The sequence below is a fragment of the Entelurus aequoreus genome, linkage group LG04 (assembly GCF_033978785.1).
Source record: "Entelurus aequoreus isolate RoL-2023_Sb linkage group LG04, RoL_Eaeq_v1.1, whole genome shotgun sequence".
Classification (NCBI taxonomy): Eukaryota; Metazoa; Chordata; class Actinopteri; order Syngnathiformes; family Syngnathidae; genus Entelurus; species Entelurus aequoreus.
In genome coordinates this window covers 70,398,390-70,418,577 of record NC_084734.1, presented here as the reverse complement: position 1 = coordinate 70,418,577, position 20,188 = coordinate 70,398,390, and the positions used below count along the sequence as shown (strand labels likewise).

The 20,188-nt window shown below is 38.0% G+C and overlaps 1 protein-coding gene across 1 annotated transcript in view; it reads left to right on the top strand.

Moving 5' to 3' along the window:
• The window catches only part of LOC133648981 (actin-binding LIM protein 3-like), a 100,879-nt gene that overhangs the window by 65,747 nt on the left and 14,944 nt on the right, over nt 1–20,188 (top strand). Inside the window, exons 5-14 of the mRNA XM_062045608.1 lie at nt 2,755–2,881; nt 3,649–3,742; nt 11,275–11,362; nt 12,679–12,737; nt 12,816–12,887; nt 16,179–16,340; nt 17,561–17,590; nt 17,692–17,818; nt 19,251–19,346; nt 19,618–19,668. Coding sequence (XP_061901592.1) covers nt 2,755–2,881; nt 3,649–3,742; nt 11,275–11,362; nt 12,679–12,737; nt 12,816–12,887; nt 16,179–16,340; nt 17,561–17,590; nt 17,692–17,818; nt 19,251–19,346; nt 19,618–19,668 — 906 coding nt within the window. The remainder of the gene's footprint in view (nt 1–2,754; nt 2,882–3,648; nt 3,743–11,274; nt 11,363–12,678; nt 12,738–12,815; nt 12,888–16,178; nt 16,341–17,560; nt 17,591–17,691; nt 17,819–19,250; nt 19,347–19,617; nt 19,669–20,188) is intronic.

Below are 20,188 nucleotides of genomic sequence, written 5' to 3'. Positions count from 1 at the left end.
TGGCCCCCCGAGTCAAAATAATTGCACATGCCTGATTTACTGTTTCTGTCGTCATGAATATGCAGAATATAGGCTGATATTAACGGCCACATTATTGGGGTGAGAAGATGCAAACTTACAGTAAATATTTAAAACGCGCAGTGTGATTTATCAAGGCTGAAATTGTTCTGCGGTCGTTGTTTTGCATGTATATTTATTATACCTATAAATGGTGTGCAAACTGGCATTCACGCAAAAATAGCTTTGAGAAAGGACTCCATCCTATGTATGCTTGTCAACATATATGGACTGTTGAGAAAAAAAAACATTAGCCATGTTGTCTATTGAGCAATATCATTTTATCCTTAACTGCCAGATGACTTAAGGGGCTTATTTAAAGCAAACTCAACAGATGTATTTTGGGGTCTGCTGGTGTTTTTGTATTGTGTTCATATTTTTATTTAGGAAATAAATTATTATTATATCTCTCTTTTTTGATAAGAATGTCTTGCAATATGTATTTTCTTGTATTCTAATCATTCAGACCAGGGGTGTCAAACTCATTTTAGCTCAGGGGCCGGGCCGCATGGAGGAAAATCTGTGCACACGCGGGCCGGACTATTAAAATCATGGCAATAAAACAACAAAATAAAGACAACTTCAGATTGTTTTCTTTGTCTTACTTTGGCCAAAAATAGAACAAACACATTCTGAAAATATTACAATAAAAATATAGAAAAAAATACCGGCAGCGATAAAGTTTAGATCCATGAAGGAAAGAAGAAAGTGAATGAATGTTTATAACTGAATACATTTACATATGCATAAAAATATGTTTTCTTTTGTATTATTATTTTTAATGAATTAAGTAACGTTAATGACAACTTTTTTCCAAAACACAATATGTTATGTGAGATACAACAGGATAATGCATACATTTATCATTTGTTTTCAAAACGGTTACAAAAAAGTGGGACCTGAAAAATGTACTGTGGGACCCCATTTTTATGACTTGATGGGGTCCCTGGGACCCCATTTTGAAAATTCCTAGCGCCAACACTGATGGAGTATTGGTGCATGCAAAACAGCAGCAGGTGGCTGTGGCCTGCGGGCCGATTCTAATACTAATCAAATACCATCCCGGGGGCCATAGATAATTCATTTGCGGGCCAGATCTTGACTTTGACACCACTGTTCTAGATGCATTAGTGCGCTGCAGTGTTGTGATGGTCCAAAAAAAAAGTTTTACATTTGTTTATGTTTTCTAGATTGCGATTAAGATGTGTGCTGTTTGTTCAACACTGCAAAACCCCACAGGTAGTAGCATGTGTTTCCATGGGCACATAATGCTGGTAGTACACGCAAAACCTTGTTTAAATAAGACGATCTGCGCCATTTTTGTACTTGTCAATTATACACACAGTCTTAGTAGATCACACGCAACACGCCCACTATTAGTACATTCAATTTTATAGTTTGCACATGCTGTTTAGCGCGTGGTATTTAGATCTTCGTAGATCAGGCCCATACTGTAGTTTGCTTAAAAGCCTACTCCATTGATAAAATACAGGGAACGTAAAGCATTTGATAGCGCAGCAAAGCGCCAGTGGTTTATAGTGAATCCTTTCTTTACTGTAGTGTATAAAGCACAGTCTCCAACACACTGACTGCTGTAATAAAAGATGGTGGCTCAGTACATCAGAGCAGTAAGTTACTGCCTTCCCCAGATTGCTCCATTCATGAGAACAAAATCCAAATGGCTCCCCAGTTGCGTGTTCGTCACTCTGTCAGAGTGTGTGACGGTGTAGAAGTGAAATGTAATCCTCTGTTTGTTCCACTGCAGTTCTCTGACATGAGAGTGATTTGTAAGAATACAAATGTATGCACAGTGTGCACAAGTAGTGGGACTAAGAGTATGTGTTTATTATATAACCTCATACATCTGGGAATTGCATAGGATTTTCTCAAAGAACAGTTAAGTGCCCATCCATCCATTTTCTACCGCTTGTCCTTTGAAAATACTTAATTCTGCAGTTTTACTTGCTGCACATTTTCATTAGCTTTATAGCTCTTTAGACCATCCAATTGGGTATCAAGTCATCAGCATAAAAAGGAACTGTATCAAGACTTTGCGGAGTCACTTTTGTAAAGCCGAGATAAATCTTGACTCTATTGATCCAGCCCTATCACCACTAATGACAGTTTAAATATATTTGCCTGCAGCAAACAGTCTGGATGTGCCGCAGTTTTTCACAGTAAAATGCAGTTTATCTTGGCTGACAGTGTGTAGAGTAGAGTAGTCCCTTAGCTAGCGAAAACACCCAGGACCGGTAGATCATGTCTTTAAAGACTGCCCTGTAGACACATCATTTTCCTAATGAAAACAAAGTGACTTATCCTCAACATTATGATACTCTGGAGCCATGCATGGACGGTAGCCTCGTGATCTCAATCCTCCTGATGTTCTCAATTACATATATAAGGTACAGAATTTGAATGTACAGTTTGCTTGAATCCAAATCACTCTTCACAAAGAGAAATGCATTCCTGTTTGAATTAGTGTTTTGAAATGTGAGGAAAAACAGCTGAGCTCGGCAATATCCTGCATTACCATAGCTATTGACTAGTTAAGGGTACAAATCTGTGATTTTTTTAAAGAAGTCAAATTACACTTCAGCAAGACACTGCTCCTACTCGTTTCCGCTTCACTATTAAGTTTGTTTGTGTTTCACTGCCTAATTTTCCCCTCATCCTAGTCTTGCTCTTTTTGTCCAGACTGTGCCGGATGCAGAGCAGAGATCAAGCAAGGTCAATCTCTCCTGGCGCTGGAGAAGCAGTGGCACGTCAGTTGCTTCAGGTGTCAAACATGCAACATAGTCCTCACCGGGGAGTACATCAGCAAGTGAGCATGAAAAGGACAACAGAAACCGAAAATAATGCGATTTGCGTTGTTTTATTTTTGTTATTTAATTATTATTAAATCAACATAAAAAACACAAGATACACTTACAATTAGTGCACCAACCCAAAACCTCTCCCTCCCCCATTTACAATCATTGTCTCTCATTCACACAAAAGGGTTGTTTCCTTCTGTTATTAATATTCTGGTTCCTACAGATACAGTCTGCAAGGGATACAGTCCGTGAAGCACACATGATTGTGCTGGTCCACTAACAGTACTAACCTTTAACAGTTAATTTTACTCATTTTCATTAATTACTAGTTTCTATGTAACTGTTTTTATTTTATTTGAGTTTCTTTTTTGTTCAATAATTTATTTAAATTTTAATTTATTTATTATTTTTTTAAACTAAAGGACATTATCTTCACCAGACCAGGTTGTCAATGAAATTAGATTGTTTAAAGAGTTCTTAAAACCAGGTCCAGTTCAGATTATGTCCAGGTCGGGCTCAGCAACACACACCTTCATTTATGTATACTCAAAATTAGGGAACACAACAACAAATTGCATATAATCTATAAACAAAATAACATTTTCAAAATAAGCATTTATGTACAGTCCAGATTATGTCCAGGTCGGACTCAGCAACACACACCTTTATTTATGTACACTCAATTTAGGGAACACAACAACAGATTGCATATAATCTTTGCATTGTTTGCTTTCAATGCCATTGACTATTCCAAATTTTTGTATGTGTGTTGCAGGGACGGAGTACCCTACTGTGAGGCAGACTACCATGCCCAGTATGGGGTGAAATGTGAGGCCTGCAGCAGATACATAAGTGGAAGAGTTCTGGAGGTGAGGATACAGCATCATTTCTTCCGTAACACAACGCTGAACAGAAATTCAGCTAGGTAAATTTCTGCAGTAATTGAGAAGTACTCAAATGGGAGCTGACTGTGCTAACTGAGCATAATCAGCCTTATCACAATGGAGCAGTCGCTTCTTCTTCCTCGGCTCAGTTTAAGCCCAGCTGTGCTTGGGGAGTGTGTGACTTATCATGGGAGAGTGATACACCCTTTGACATGCTTAACCAAACCAAAACAAATGTATGTATGTGGTTCTACTGTAGTCTAACATAGTAGGATCTAGTGTTGTCCCGATACCAATACTTTGGTACCGTCACCGGTACCAAAATTATTTCGATACTTTTCGGTAGTTTTCGGTAATTTTCTAAATAAAGGGGACCACACAAAATTGCATTATTGGCTTTATTTTAACAAAAACTCTTACGGTACATTATACATACAGTATGTTTCTTATTGCAAGTTTGTCCTTAAATAAAATAGTGAACATACAAGACAACTTGTCTTTTATTAGTAAGTAAGCAAATAAAGGCTCCTAATTTAGCTGCTGACATATGCAGTAACATATTGTGTCATTTTCCATTCTATTATTTTGTCAAAATTATTAAGGACAAGTGGTAGAAAATGAATGATTAATCTACTTGTTCATTTACTGTTAATATCTGCTTACTTTCTCTTTTAACATGTTCTACACTTCTGTTAAAATGTAATAATGTCTTATTCTTCTGTTGTTTGATACTTTACATTTTGTTTTGGAAGATAACACAAATTTGGGTATCAATCCGATACCAAGTCGTTACAGGACCATACATTGGTCATATTCAAAGTCCTCATGTGTACAGGGAGTTTAAAAGAAGATGTTGTGATGCCAAAAAATATCAACGTAATCATAGTAGTATCGACTAGATACGTGCCTGTACTTGATATCATTACAGTGGATGTTAGGTGTAGATCCACCCATGGCGTTTGTTTACATTTTCATGCCGGTGAGCTACGGTGTGTAGTGAAGCATGTTTAGCTATTCCTCGTCCTGCAGGGATGATACTTGTAAGAAACGTACTTTATTTGTCGCCATGGAGACCAGGATTAGTGATTTAGAAGTAGCTAAAACACTGCTGACTGGGGCTGGACTTTAGCAGCTAGCTAGCTAGCCATGTCTTAAAGCACCTCTTCCGGTGGGCGTTTCAGTGTTATAACTACACCATTATCTTTTTAAGCCAAAACGCGTCTGTTCTCCCTTTTCTGTCTACACACTGTGTCTGCTTGTAAGTACTCCATGATTGTGCACTGCAGAACATGCAGACCGGTACTTTTCAGAGGCGGTATGGTACAGAATATGATTCATTAGTATCGCGGTACTATATTAATACCGGCATACCGTACAACCCTCGTAGGATCTTAAACTGTTTCAGAAAAACTGACTGTAGGGATAGGATAGATCGATAATGCTGAATTGGCATGTTTATATTTTAGGAGGAAGGAGGTATTATTTTTATCTGTGGACAGTTTTAAACAACCAGTGAAAACATGTTTTGTTACAACCTGTTTGTAACCATTAGCTGCTCTATTACTCATCAACACTATTCAAGTATGGAGATAATTGCTATTACTTTATGGTAATAAAGCAAGTGGTGACAACTTTGAAGCAAATAATGGACAAAAAAGGTTTGTTTTTAACAATAATTTTGCTAAAGAAGAAACTTGGGTTATTTTCAAACATTCAATCATCTTTTTTGCAATAATTAACAATCAACATGTTAATTTCCCCACTCTTGAAAAAATATTATTCACCAGACTGTTTTAATAGGATATTGTTTATTAATTTCTAAAAGTTCTGTTTGCTTAATGTACAAGAATACACTTTTTCCAAAATTTGTTCCTACTGCATTTAGGATAAAATTGTGATTGTATTGTATCCGTTTTTTCCCAATACATTATTTGATAGTATTGTATATTTGCATCTCATCATCAAACTACTATTGTATCGTGATGATGACTGGACTAAGGTGGTCAGTAATAAGTTAGCAAAAGTGATTATGAATACAAAAGAGTAAAACGTGCAGTGATGTAATATGTAATAATGTATAACAATATATAAAACGGGTTTTAACTGAAATATGTGTATAAGAAGATGGTAAGTAAAAAGCAGTAAAACGACTTTAAGAAGAAGTTAATGACAATTAAGGGAGTTGGATTGGAACTAATTTTAGAAGTGGGTTGCCACACGCAGACCCACACACACATTCACACACACTTACACTCACGCACGCTCAATGTCTTGTTGTCCCTGCGCTGCTGTGCTCATCAAATTGGTTGGTGTGAAGTGCTTTGTTCTTCTCTTGAGTTATTTATAGACACACAGACATGTCAGCCTTTATCGGAGAGTCTCCCACTCACTCTCTACCATTCCTATATCTATGTCTCACTCCAGGAACGCTCAGGTGCATGCACACATAACTGTCAGAATTTGACATCCTAATGATGGGTTTCTTGAGAACTATGTATTGCATATGCTTTGGTGTAAATTGTGCGTAAATCTTGCTCCACAGTCTTTTTTATTTAAGTTTTATTTTTTGGTTTGGTATCAGGGGTGAGCTGAAGCCTATCCCAGCTAAAACGTGGTTTAGTATTTTTTGTCTAATTGTGACAACAAACAAAAGGCAAATAAATATCTTGATTAACACTTTTTTAATGAATGCATTCGACCGTTTGAGTGCCCAGCAAGTTGAACTGCAGGTGCAATGTTCATTAATAATTATCTTCGAACTAATAGTTGGTATGTATGTTAGGGCAATGCTCTTGAAGTTTTCTGACAGCTAATCATGTGAGTTTTCTCAAAATATGTCTTAAATTGATCTTAAATCCCCAGTAGCACAGAGACTTACGTTATTATTTTAATGGATTGCTCTAAAAGCTTGACACAAAAAGGAACTTGAAAAAGAGCGGCTTCCGCTACTGTATAAACACCATATGGCCACAAACAGTAAAATCGGAAACGGAAATGTGTCTCTGTTGGTTTTCCTTACAATGTAACCTGAGATGAAAAAGGAGGACCAACATTTGCTAATGCATCCTCGATACAATTAGCAACTGACCAGGGTGCAAGCAGTTCTATAAGAGATTTTATTCGCTGCAGCGGTTTGTGTATGCACTGTTTGTATAAACAACAAACTACTACCTTGCACAGACATTCTAGGTGTGTTGAGATTAAATCGCTTTGGTCCACTTGGCACATACTGTTTCTATAAATAAAATTCCCTGATGTTGTGTCAGAAAGGTAGAGGCGATGGTTTGAGGTCACCCCTCAGACATCACAGAAACACATGCGGAATACAGGGGCGGTGTGGCTCGGTAAGTAGAGCGGCCGTGCCAGCAACTTGAGGGTTACTGGTTCGATCCCTCCTCCCGCCATCCTAGTCACTGCTGTTGTGTCCTTGGGAAACAGGCTTTATAATGGGTTTGACTAGGTAAAGTGCTTTGAGATTCTAGAGCAAAGTGCTATTTAAATATACTTCACTTCACATCAGCACTTAGGACTAATAAAGTACTGCAATACTAATGAAATAAAAAGGTACTTTACTGTACTTTGCTTAGCTAGCAAGCAGCTACTGTCCATCCACAGTGTTTTAGCTACTTCTAACTCACTAATCCTCGCCTCCATGGCGACAAATAAACTGTGTATAACAAGTGTCATCCCTGCATGACAAAAAATAGCTAAACATGCTTGGAATTGGGGGTCAATTTACCATCAGCGGCCACCGCTGCTTCCCACTGCTCCCCTCACCTCCCAGGGGGTGAACAAGGGAATGGGTCAAATGCAGAGGACACATTTCACCACACCTAGTGTGTGTGTGACAATCATTGGTACTTTAACTTTAACTTTAACTTAAACTTAACTTTAACATTAACTTTAACTTCAACTTCACCACTCACCATAGGAGGACTAACCGCTAACAGCAAACTAGCACTCCTGAATGTTTTTTGTTTTTCTTTTGCTGCAGCTGTGACATATACTGTAATGTACATGGTAATTGGGATTTGTTACATTTTGTATATATAATATATATTGATTGAGACTTTTATTAGTAGGTTGCACAGTGAAGTACATATTCCGTACAATTGACCACTAAATGGTAACACCCGAATAAGTTTTTCAACTTGTTTAAGTCGGGGTCCACTTAAATTGATTCATGATACAGATATATACTATCATATATACTATCATCATAATACAGTCATCACACAAGATAATCACATTGAATTATTTACATTATTTACAATCAGGAGTGTGGAGGGGGGGTGGGGTGGGGGGGGGGGTATGGACATCAAGTAGTGGACATAGAGAGAGAGAGAGAGAGAGAGAGAGAGAGAGAGAGATCAGAAGGCATAAGAAAAAGAATCTGCATTTGATTGTTTACATTTGATTATTAGCAATCCGGGGAGGGTGTTAGTTTAGGGTTGTAGCTGCCTGGAGGTGAACTTTTATAGCGGTTTTGAAGGAGGATAGAGATGCCCTTTCTTTTATACCTGTTGGGAGCGCATTCCACATTGATGTGGCATAGAAAGAGAATGAGTTAAGACCTTTGTTAGTTCGGAATCTGGGTTTAACGTGGTTAGTGGAGCACCCCCTGGTGTTGTGGTTATGGCGGTCATTTACGTTAAGGAAGTAGTTTGACATGTACTTCGGTATCAGGGAGGTGTAGCGGATTTTATAGACTAGGCTCAGTGCAAGTTGTTTAACTCTGTCCTCCACCTTGAGCCAGCCCACTTTAGAGAAGTGGGTAGGAGTGAGGTGGGATCTGGGGTGGAGGTCTAGAAGTAACCTGACTAGCTTGTTCTGAGATGTTTGGAGTTTAGATTTGAGGGTTTTGGAGGTGCTAGGGTACCAGGAGGTGCATGCGTAATCGAAAAAGGGTTGAACGAGAGTTCCCGCCAGAATCCTCAAGGTGCTTTTGTTGACCAGAGAGGAAATTCTGTAGAGAAATCTCGTTCGTTGGTTAACCTTTTTGATTACCTTGGTTGCCATTTTATCACAGGAAAGGTTAGCCTCTAGAATGGAACCTAGGTAGGTGACCTCATCTTTCCTGGTGATGACACTGTCACCTACTTTTATGGTGAAAAATATATATACAGTATATATATAATATATATTATACAAATATAATATATTATATATATATATATATATATATATATATATATATATATATATATATATATATATATATATATATATATATATATATATATATATATATAATATATTATACAAATATAATATAATATAATATATCAGTATCAGTGACGTGCAGTCAGGGGAGGCAGGTGAGGCGGGGCCATCATGGAAAGAAAAAAAATGTAAAAAGAAAAAAAAAAAATTTAATTGTTATATGTATCCAGTGATTATACTATAAAGTTATTTTCCATTTAACTTCACCAGTTTTAGATTATTTGTATTCAAAATCGCTGAATTTTCACATTTGCCGTTCAAATACTGAGAAGAGACTTGCGGTGAGTCACCAGCCAGTTGAGCCTCACCATGGATTGCGCAATGACTCGGCTAACTGCTGGCCTGCTGTGCAGTGAGACCGTATTGCTATATGAATTATATTATAAATGTCCATTGTTTAGTTAGCTGAGGTATATAATGTACAGTGTATTTTGTCAACAACTGTATGTGTGTAACGTATTTCTTGTGCTGAGCAATCATAAAACGGCTGCGAAGACGCACTGGGTGAGGCTCGCAGTAATCCCGCCTCCTGGTGGTAGAGGGCGCTAGTGCTCCCAGGGATCATTCGTGCGACTACTCGGCTGCAGAATAAGTGACAACAAGCAGCAACAGTTAACAAGTCAAGTGCAGCGGCAGTGATCGTTTATTTTTTCCTCTCGCCTGGACTTTTAACATGGAGGATTACATATCTAAAATAAAACAGTTTTCTAAACTGGACTTTCAATCGAAGCAGGAGGTAATAATTAAAGGAAGATCTCCAGCGAGACAGAGAGACTTTTAAAACTGAAGAAAGATAAGGAAGACTTCTATAAACAAGTTTTGTTCAGAAGGAGCGGCGCATGGACTTCATTTATAAGTAAAGGTAAGACCATAATAACGTTTTTTTTAATTAAATGTGCTTTTTTGTGTGCTACAGTTTGTATGTGTAAAGTTAAAGTTAAGTTAAAGTACCAATGATTGTCACACACACTAGGTGTGGTGAAATTTGTCCTCTGCATTTGACCCATCCCCTTGATCACCCTCTGGGAGGTGAGGGGAGCAGTGAGCAGCAGCGGTGCCGTGCCCGGGAATCATTTTTGGTGATTTAACCCCCAATTCCAACCCTTGATGCTGAGTGCCAAGCAGGGAAGAATGCTGGTATGAGCTTTTAAACTTAACCCGTTAACTGCTACCAATCAAATGGTGAATAAGATACTCTTTAGGGTTCATATGTTTGTAAATCTGACTGTGATGAAGTCAGTGCCTCACCAGCCATGAACCTCACCGCACGTCACTGATCAGTATATATTATATCTATACAAATATCCATTGTAACAATACCAAGTACACAAACCATATCTCGTCAATAAAATGACACCATATTTTTTTATAATCACAAAATATTTTTTTAATTTTGGTATTATTTATAAACTCAGTAAATATGTTCTTGGACACAGAAGAACTTCACTTATGACCAATGTATGACCCTGTTGCTACTTGGTGTTAGATCGATACCCAAATTTGTAGTCTTACCCAAAACTAATGTAAAGTATCCAAAAAACGGAAGAATAAATGTTTATTACATTTTAACTGAAGTGTAGATAGAACATGTTAAAACAAAAAGTGACCAGATATTAACAGCAAATCTATTAATCCATTTTCTACCGCTTGTCCCTAAATAATGTTGGCAAAATCATACAGTGAGAAAAAAACAATATGTTACTGCATACGTCAGCAGCCAAATTAGAAACCTTTGTAACTACTTTGCTTACTTACTACTAAAAGAGAAGTTGTCTAGTCTGTTCAGTATTTCATTTAATGCCAAAATTGTTTTTGGATTGCAAAAACATGTTTAATTGTATGTTTAATTAATGTATCATAAGATTTTTTGTGGTTCTCTTTATTTTGAAAAGTATCAACATGCATTTTGGTAGCAGGACAACCCTAATGCTTAAATGAAATTATGTTTATATCAGTGTGTTCCAAGGACATGCTTAACACTCATGCCATTCACTTGCATGGTCACATGCATCCCTCCTTATCTCCAAAACACACACACACAGTACACACTCACTCCTGCACATCCTCATATGATTGACCCACAGGGACAGTTGCTAATTATGACATTCAGGAGAACGGGGTGGGCTTTCATGTGATTGCTGCAAGCTGATGAAACAAGTACAAGCTATCTTAGGATGGTGCCACATGATCGGTCAATGCACTATGAAGCCATTGTGACCTGATGTTGAACTGAACCCATGCTTAAGATTGAGGACATTCATAATGATTATGTTTGTTCTTCTCTTCTTATCCAGGCTGGAGGAAAGCACTACCATCCAACCTGTGCCCGCTGTGCCCGCTGTAACATGATGTTTAAAGAGGGAGAAGAAATGTACCTGACAGGTAGAACATGACAGATAAATGCACACGCTTTCTGAATGTACGCTAACAAAGTGCTGCAATGATAAGTCGACGTAACCGACAACATTGATTATATAACAACAAAGATTTGTTATTGTCAAGAGGTGGCTTAATAAAATTTAAATTTATACAACGCCATGATTGTACCGATACATGTTTTCACTGTTGTTCCTGTTAGCCATATTGGACCAAAAATACAAAAATAAAAATCTGTCTGGAGCCGCAAAAAAATGAAAGCCTTGTATAAGTGTTATAATGAAGGCAACACATGATGTAAGTGTCTATATTAGCCTACTATCAAAATGAGTGTGTCGCAGGCTGACGCAAATCTTCGTTGACAGAAATGTTGAAATGTAATATTTATTCTACACATTTTTACAACATTGGAATACATTAGTAAAACGAATGCTTTTCAAAGGGTGATATACTGTAACTCATGGAAATGACTGGCTTAAAATGGCCAAAAGTATAGATGTGTGAGTTCAAGTTAAAGGAAACTGCAGGTTGTCTTCCTCTAATGGATTTAGCACGCCACACATGTTACTAACATCAACAAAGCTCACCTTTGTGCATTCACGCACAGTATAAAACGTTTGGTGGACAAAATGAGACAAAGAAGGAGTGGCATAAAACACGTCTTTCTGTGGCAGCGTCAGATGAAGTTGTACATGTAAACAAACAAATGTGACTTCAAGGACCGCCAAAATTAGTAAGACAAAACGGTGCTCTCCAAATGCTCCCAACAGTGAAGCATGTTTAATATAAACAGTGGGATTTCTAACAATTAGGTGTCATGTGTGTCCTCCTACAGAAACCATATTAAAACAAAAACAATGTTTTCCCTCATCTTTTTACATTTTCATACTTTTTAAAAAAAAAGCTCCAAAGAGCCAATTGGGCAGCACTAAAGATCCGCGTGGGGCTCGAGAGCCGCAGGTTGCTGACCCCTGCCTTAAGTCAATATTTGCAGCTAAATAATCGTAACAGTACTTTTTTCTCTGAGTTTCATGTGTATTTTTCACTGTGCTTAATATATACCGTGGTTGACCAATTTGTTTGTCAGCAATATATGTTTATTTTGTTTTAATTATTAGGTTTAAAAAATGTGTTGAAATCAAGTTACGGACTCAGCGTCAAATGTGTACAACAGATCATAAGCAAAAAGCATTTGACCAAACGACTGTTTGAAAAAATGTATAACAATAGTTGATGATGAAAATAATCATTAGTTGCAGCCTTGGCTTGCACCCATACATTAAAACTTACATGTCGACCTGTTCTTGTCTTTCACTCGTCAGGATGTGAGGTGTGGCACCCATTATGCAAACAGGCAGCAAGAGCAGAGAGGCGACTAAGGGTGAGATAAATATACATTTTTTGGATGAAGCAGTAAATACAATTGTGTATCCTCATTGCTTTGTGCTTTACCAAACAGCATAGACGCCTGTCAGAAACCTCCATCTCTCCCCCAGGCTCCTCCATTGGCTCCCCCAATAGGGTTATATGTGTAAGTTTGCACCTTATTATCACTCTTGCATCCACCAGCACCTACTGAACTGTATCAAACCCTTAAACAAGAACACATAACACACCAAAGGGGCTACCTGTTAGGCACCAACTTGAGGGCTGCTCACTCCTTTGGCCTCCTCACTTTCTGTGCTCGTTTGTTCATGTCATGGCGCTAGCTAGTATGTCACATGCTCCTACATCAATGTGGTGTTTGTTACCCTTCCCTTTCTTAACATTGATTTCACCATGTCTTTTTGCAATACACTAACTTATCACTAGTGTCTTGAGACTTGCTATGGCTGTACTCGCTATTTATGCTTGTCCATTGGAAAAAAAACAGGTGCTAAGAGGTGTTACTTCTAGTACCTGGTCAGCTGGGAGATTGACATTTATCAAGCAGATTTGTTGCTATATATGTAAGGATCCATGCCTTGAAATGAAATAAGTGAGAAAAAACATGTAACATGAATTTATCCTGGGCACTATCTCCACATTTACTTATTTTTCAGTGTTCGCACGCTGAAATGTACAGTAAAGACAGGGCATGTGTTTCCCATAACTACTAACAAATACAGTGGAAGCCGCTTGAGTCAGTTTACTTAATGTCGCTAATCTGTCCATATTGAACAACTCCTCAAATCCCAGTTCACTGTGTTATTATCATTACTGAAAATGGGAACTGCACTTGTTTTGTTTATGTTGTTTATCATTCACGATCCCTATATGAGACAAAACATGTATGTTTTTGTCTTTTTTGTGCAGTGCAAATTCTAAAATACGTCTCGTACCAGACGTCTAACAATTTTTTAAATGATTGATTGAGAAGTTTGACATCTTAAATAATTGAATCCATGCAATGCTTTAAAAAGGATGGCACAAAAAGCCAAAAGGCTTGTTTGCATGTAGCTAATGATAGCCATGCACCCCGCCGATAAAGTCCTCTAAAAAAACAAAAACTGCCAACAATGCTCTAATTACATGTCATGACCTGCATGTTAACCAAGTATTAGCAACATTGTTATCATAAGAGCTAACGCAGAGGAAATGTTTTTTATTAACACTCTGCCTTGTTTACCAAGGTAACGTAGCTACTGCAGCTTTTGACATACTGAGCTGATGCATTGCCTCTAAGATAGTAAAAGTCAATGCTAGATTGTGAATCATGCCTCACACCAGTAGAAGGTTGTGATCATAAGCCGAAAAGTTTGTAAATTTTAAAGGGGAACTGCACTTTTTTTGGAATTGTACCTATCGTTCACAATCATTATTAGCGACAAGAACATGCATGTCTTTTTTTTGGTTGCGGAAAATGGGAGTTACTGTTGTAGTCTTCAAAGCCCTCTAAAACAACTTCAAAACCCTCCATCAATGTTAAATATACACACTGCAAGTATCTATATATTTATATATATGCATAAAAAAATAAACATGTGTTTTTGTCTCACATAATGATCATCATTATTATTCATGGCAGACCATAAAAATGTGAAAACCAAAGGGGTTACAGTCGTTTATTGCTAATTGATATCATACATGACCATGGCAAACATAATTCCGCGAAGTAGAATTATTGTTACTAAACCAACTATTTTCTTAGTTCATAGTTGAAGTATAAAAAACTGTTTACAACTTTCTAAATAAGTTTTTTTTAATTAGCTCCCTCTAAACATGAAGTAGCACCCTTATTCACCTTTACGCTTGTTTCACCCAATATAGCAGCTTTGAGTGTGCTCTACTGTAGATTACAGTACTCACCCATAGCCCGGAGGATTCTAGATGTGTTAAATCACAACAGATATGTGGATAAAATTTGTTTCGTCCTGTGTATTTTCTCTCAGTTAGAACTGGGCTTCCATGTGCTGAAACCAAGGGTGTTCTGTCAAAAACTTGGTCAGTTTGACATTCGCAGCAACGATCATTAGTTTTGTTGTTACTTGTTAGCATTTAGTCCAATTGACAATGTGTCCAGCATTCATTGCAACAATGTTCACACCAAAGCTGTATTATAGATGTCGAAGATGAAGTTCATCTTAATTCAACAATCTTCATCTCTCGTGATCGTTTATCTTTGGTCTTCTTTACTCTTGGAACGGCTCTAACTGGCAAACGCCACTGCACCCAAGGCCAACCCCTGAATCACAGCTCAGACTTATACACAATACACCAATTGAACACTACAATAATACAATATCACCTGAAAACACAGTAGTCTGCATACAATTATGCAAAACCAAAGTCACAAGAAAATGTGCAAGTATAGTGCAAGGTATGTTGACAACTGCCTATGTCAACCAGTCCAATAGGCATTGGGGTAAGCCAGTTCCACTGTACAGTCTTGGCCAAACGCTTTGGGAAGTAATCAAATTATGTGTTTTAATAACTCTGCTGCCTCATTATTTTTAAGAAAACAATATTACATGCATGTTACATACTGAAAAATTAAGAATGTTTTGTGGTGATCACACAAATGCAGAACACATTTTAAGTCAAAGCTAAATATCTTGTTTATGACTGTTGAGTTTTCCGAAACTGAGCCAGTACTGTGAAATTGAAAAAAGGTTCGAAATGACTACAAACTCAAATACAGTATGTACATAAACATTGGTTCTCAGTAACACAGCTACTGTATCGTAACCAAGTTAGATAATTCTTACTTTAGATCATCACCATGTTATGTAGCTTTTTAAATGTTATCATAACAAATAATGCATTGTCGGTCATCTTTGAAACTACAAATCATTGAATCAGTGCTTCACAGTTGACATACATTTTGGACTCAATACAGCTGAGTGATGGCTGTCAGTCTCCTAGAATTCTGTTTGGAAATGTGTCATGGCTCACTGCATGGTGGTCTGCTGCCTGTTGTCAGTGTGGGTATGTCAAGTGTTGTCTGCATGCAAACGTGAGTCACTGCTCTCTGCTCGACTCTCATCTCTTAATCAATGACCTTTCTGGTTAGGGTGATGGATGAGGGACAAATGCAGTGTAAGCACACTTGCCTTCCGTGCTGTTTCCTGTTCCCCTCCCACTGTCTATAGCTGTCATTCCCCCTGAAGGTCAACATTTTACACTGCTGCTAAAGGCTTCAGCGTACAAGTGTACTTCTGATGATGCACTTTGCAGATACTTGCACAGGCTCGTGTGTTTTTCGCTTGTAGTTTACTTCAGCTGCATGTTCTATTTGTCATCACTTGTGGAGTTTCCATACTTTTGTTTTCTGGGTGTCGTTTATGCGGTTGCTGTTGTGTCTGTGTTGGTGGGTGTACGTACGTGTGTGTCCTCTCTCCAGGCCAGATTGGAGCATGAGTTCCTAGATTATAAGGACCTAGCTGCCCTACCAAAGATCAAAGCCATTTATGCGGTCCAGCAGCCAGACCTCATATCCTCCTCATACCAGCCCTACCACAGATACACCTCTGATGACAGGCTAGACACTTACATCTATGGGGAGGTACTACTGCGACACACTCCTGGCCAAATGTGGAACTCGTCTCTCTTTTTTAGGCTAAAATGTTCAAATGGACCCCCTAAAAAATGCCTTTGAGCTGCTTGTCTTAGTACAGTTAGTATTTGTTTATTTATGTAACAGTGGTGCCTCGGTTTTCATTCAGCCCGGTTTTAGTATGATGTTGTTTTAGGCGAACATTTTCACCAAAAATATTTTCGGGGTTCGAGTGGGTACCTTGACCTTAGTTTGGAATCGATACTGGTACTCAACTGTACCAATTGTCGGGACTTTTGTATGTGTTCATATCTGTTAATAAATGTTATTGTATAAAAATAGTTTTATACTTTTAAATCCAACATTTAACCCTGAGTTGTGCTTTTCAGTTGTTATCTTGTTTTCTTACACTTCTGAGGCATTAGCAAGTATTGTACTGTAGAATAAAGTACACTGTAATATGCTGTTGCAATTCTTAGATGTTAGATGCCAGTAGCGTATAGTTTACAGTGTTATCTTAGCCAGGAAGTAGTCTTTGCCAGTAGTCAATGTGCCAGTATTTTCTTTTGTTGAGCCCTACAAAGTGTTGTTAATATTATACTTATTACTCAAATCTGTTTGTTCTGAACATGAACAGTTGTAGTTTTCATTACCAAATTTGGATGTCATAAAAATCTATCCATCCATCATTTATCCATTTTCTACAGGATGTCCCTCCTCATGTAAAATTGCTAATGCTAATCAGCAGCATGTCTTTGGAAAATTCAATCTAAATGACCTTTGAGCTAGCACATTTTAAAAAGCAAACTTTTTAAACTGACCCTTTGGAACGGATCAATAACGAAAAACTTGGTGCCAATATATATGCAATTAGAGTTTGTTTAAAGGTGCAAAAATCAAAACATCAAACAGTGCCATTGACAGAATTTCCACTTTGAGATTCTGTTTATTCACTGAATCTTATGTAAATCTGCATGATTCAAATGAATACAAATCCTTACTTATCTTAATGTGTGGATCTTGATAAGGTCATCAAGTTCATCATGTGTTTGAAACCATTCTTCTCAGCTTGACTCAAAAAGCTGTTTTGTTCCGATTAACATACTTATGGATGCCTGCCGAGGAGCAGAACAACTTTAAATATACAAGCTATTGTTATAAAGTATATTCTTCTGATGCATTGCTGCACTTTTTGTATTTTAAATAACGTTTTATTTCTTATTCTGCAGTCTCTTGGGACACTCTCTCCCTATTCTCAGGTAGGCATTCCTCTCACAGTGTTACAAGAATAGCACTTAAACACTTGAAACCACTGGACTCTTTTAATTTGTCCTGTTGTACCTCTCATCTGTCTTCAAAGGACTATGACTGCTTGGACATAAAGCAGAGGCGATGCTCCAGTCCAAGTTATATTGACTCCCCAACCTACAGTCGTCAAGGGACGTCACCTATCATGCCACGCTCTCCGCAGCACTTTGCGTACCCCGGTGAGTGTGGTGTCATTCCGTTTTAGAATCAATCAAGCCATTGTGAATGCTGAAAGCCAAGCAGTCACAATACTGGAATTTTACAACAAATGATTGGACCTTTTCTGCAAGAAGAAATGCGAGATCATTGACAAGTTACAGTGATGCTACAGTGATATCATGGTATCAGTGCCGAATCAAATTGCTTTTCCTCATAAGTCTCTTTAAGTCTCTCATCATGTACACGCAACTTATTTTAATTCAATATGATTAAATGTTTATTCGGTGTACTTCGGGCAACCCCTTTTACACAAAGATCACCAGAAATCGGAGTCGTGACAGTGGATCTATAGATAGTCCCCCATTTTTTATTATGTGCATTTTACAAAGAGCCAGACGCAATATATGGCTATATAATTGTTTTCATCAAAAAAAAAAATCCAGAGAAGTGTATACAAAATAATGACGTATACAGTGGTACCTCAGCACCTTAATTTTCGAGTATTTTCATACTTGGCCAGGCAGCTCGGCAGCGCTGTGCTTACACGGCAAAACAAAAGCCACACAGCGGACATTAATCCATGAAAATATGGAGAAGGTGCCGAATGGTTTTCCTGACGTGTTTTAGTTCTTTCTTTTCTCTTTACTCAACAAACCGGACGATGGAGCATTACCCTTGCTCACTGGCTTTTTTGCTGACATACATATCGGTTTCTGTCAACTTTGACCCCTTCAGTCTGTCACTCAACATAAACAAAAATGTCCAAGTTCCTGTTGTTACAGGACAAAGAAGCAGCTCAAAAGATACACAGCATTGGTTTGGTCCATATAATTACATTACTTCATAAAACTACTGTAGTTGTTTGTAGTACATTATATTGTTTTGATTTTCAAATAATATTACCTATCAAAAATATGTTTTTATTTTTGAAAGGCATGTTACATGTAAAAATTATGCTGTTTTTAAATTGGTTTGGATGGTTGAAAGCTCAAAAAAGCTATACTTGCAGAAACTCTGAAGAATTGAACACCTACTTAGTGGCCTAGTGGTTAGAGTGTCCGCCCTGAGATCGGTAGGTTGTGAGTTCAAACCCCAGCCGAGTCATACCAAAGACTATAAAAAATGGGACCCGTTACCTCATTACCTTTAACCCCCAATTCCCATTGGATTTCGGGGTTAAATCACCAAAAATTATTCCCGGGGGCGGCCACCCCTGCTGCTCACTGCACCCCTCACCTCCCAAGGGTTATCAAGGGTTATGGGTCAAATGCAGAGTATAATTTTGCCACACCTCGTGTGTGTGTGACAATCATTGGTACTTTAACTTTAACACCTGTATCTTCCCTGAAATAAAGCAGAATCGAACAGTCTTTAAATTCAGAGGTGATTTCGATTGCGGTGTATTTCTGAGGCTCTCATGCCTTTGTTGGGTTGTGCTGCGGCTGGCTGCAGGTTCCGAGAGCGGTAGAAGCTCACCTTATTATGGCCAAGAGGGGCGGTCCAGCACGCCGACTACCAACCAGCCCCCAAAACATTTCCATGTACCAGGTAAGACACCTCACCACTTCATCTCACTCTCACAAAAAAGAGAAGGTTCGTTATGAGTGAACACATAACAAAGTCCTGTTCTTATTAAGCACTTAATCCCTTTTAGCGCCTATACTTACCCTCATACTGCATACTTGACCTTCTTTTATCGTCCTTTACAACCAATTCTCCTTCTTCACATCCCATTGTTCCAAAAGAAACTCAAATTCTTGAGCCTTTCTGCTTTTATGCCAATGCGTTTCAATGTTCCATCTCCTCTTTCTCTCACCAGCCACAGGGGAGCCCAACATCTACAGGAAGCCTCCCATCTATAAGAGAACGGGTACAGTGCAGTTAGCTCCGCCTTAGCCTGCCTGTCCTCCTGTCAGTGTAGTCATGCTGTGCTTGGCGTCAGTGTTATTACTGATCTATTGATGTCTTTCAACAGCCCCGTAAGGACAGAGTCTAGCTTTATATTGACATCGCATTTACTATTTCAAAGAGAGGAATCCCAAGCAAAACGTTACTATAGCATCATTCAGACTGACTTTATTTTTAGGTGTATTCAATAAATACAATAAAAGCTGTTGTTTAATGGCCATAAGTGAAGTCAAGTTTATTTACTGTGTGAATTGTACACTTGGCAAGATAAATACACGCACACTGGAAAACTGCACAGTGTGTATTCAGGGTAGAGGTTTTTCAGCTTTATACATGGGACTCAATGCTTTTAACCATATCCACAATAATTTACAGGAAGCAGCTTTCTCTGAGTAAATTGTTTTACCTTAGCTACTGTGTATGCTTTTTAATACAGTGACTAATTTAGATGAGACCTATGATGATTTTCTTCAACATTTAAA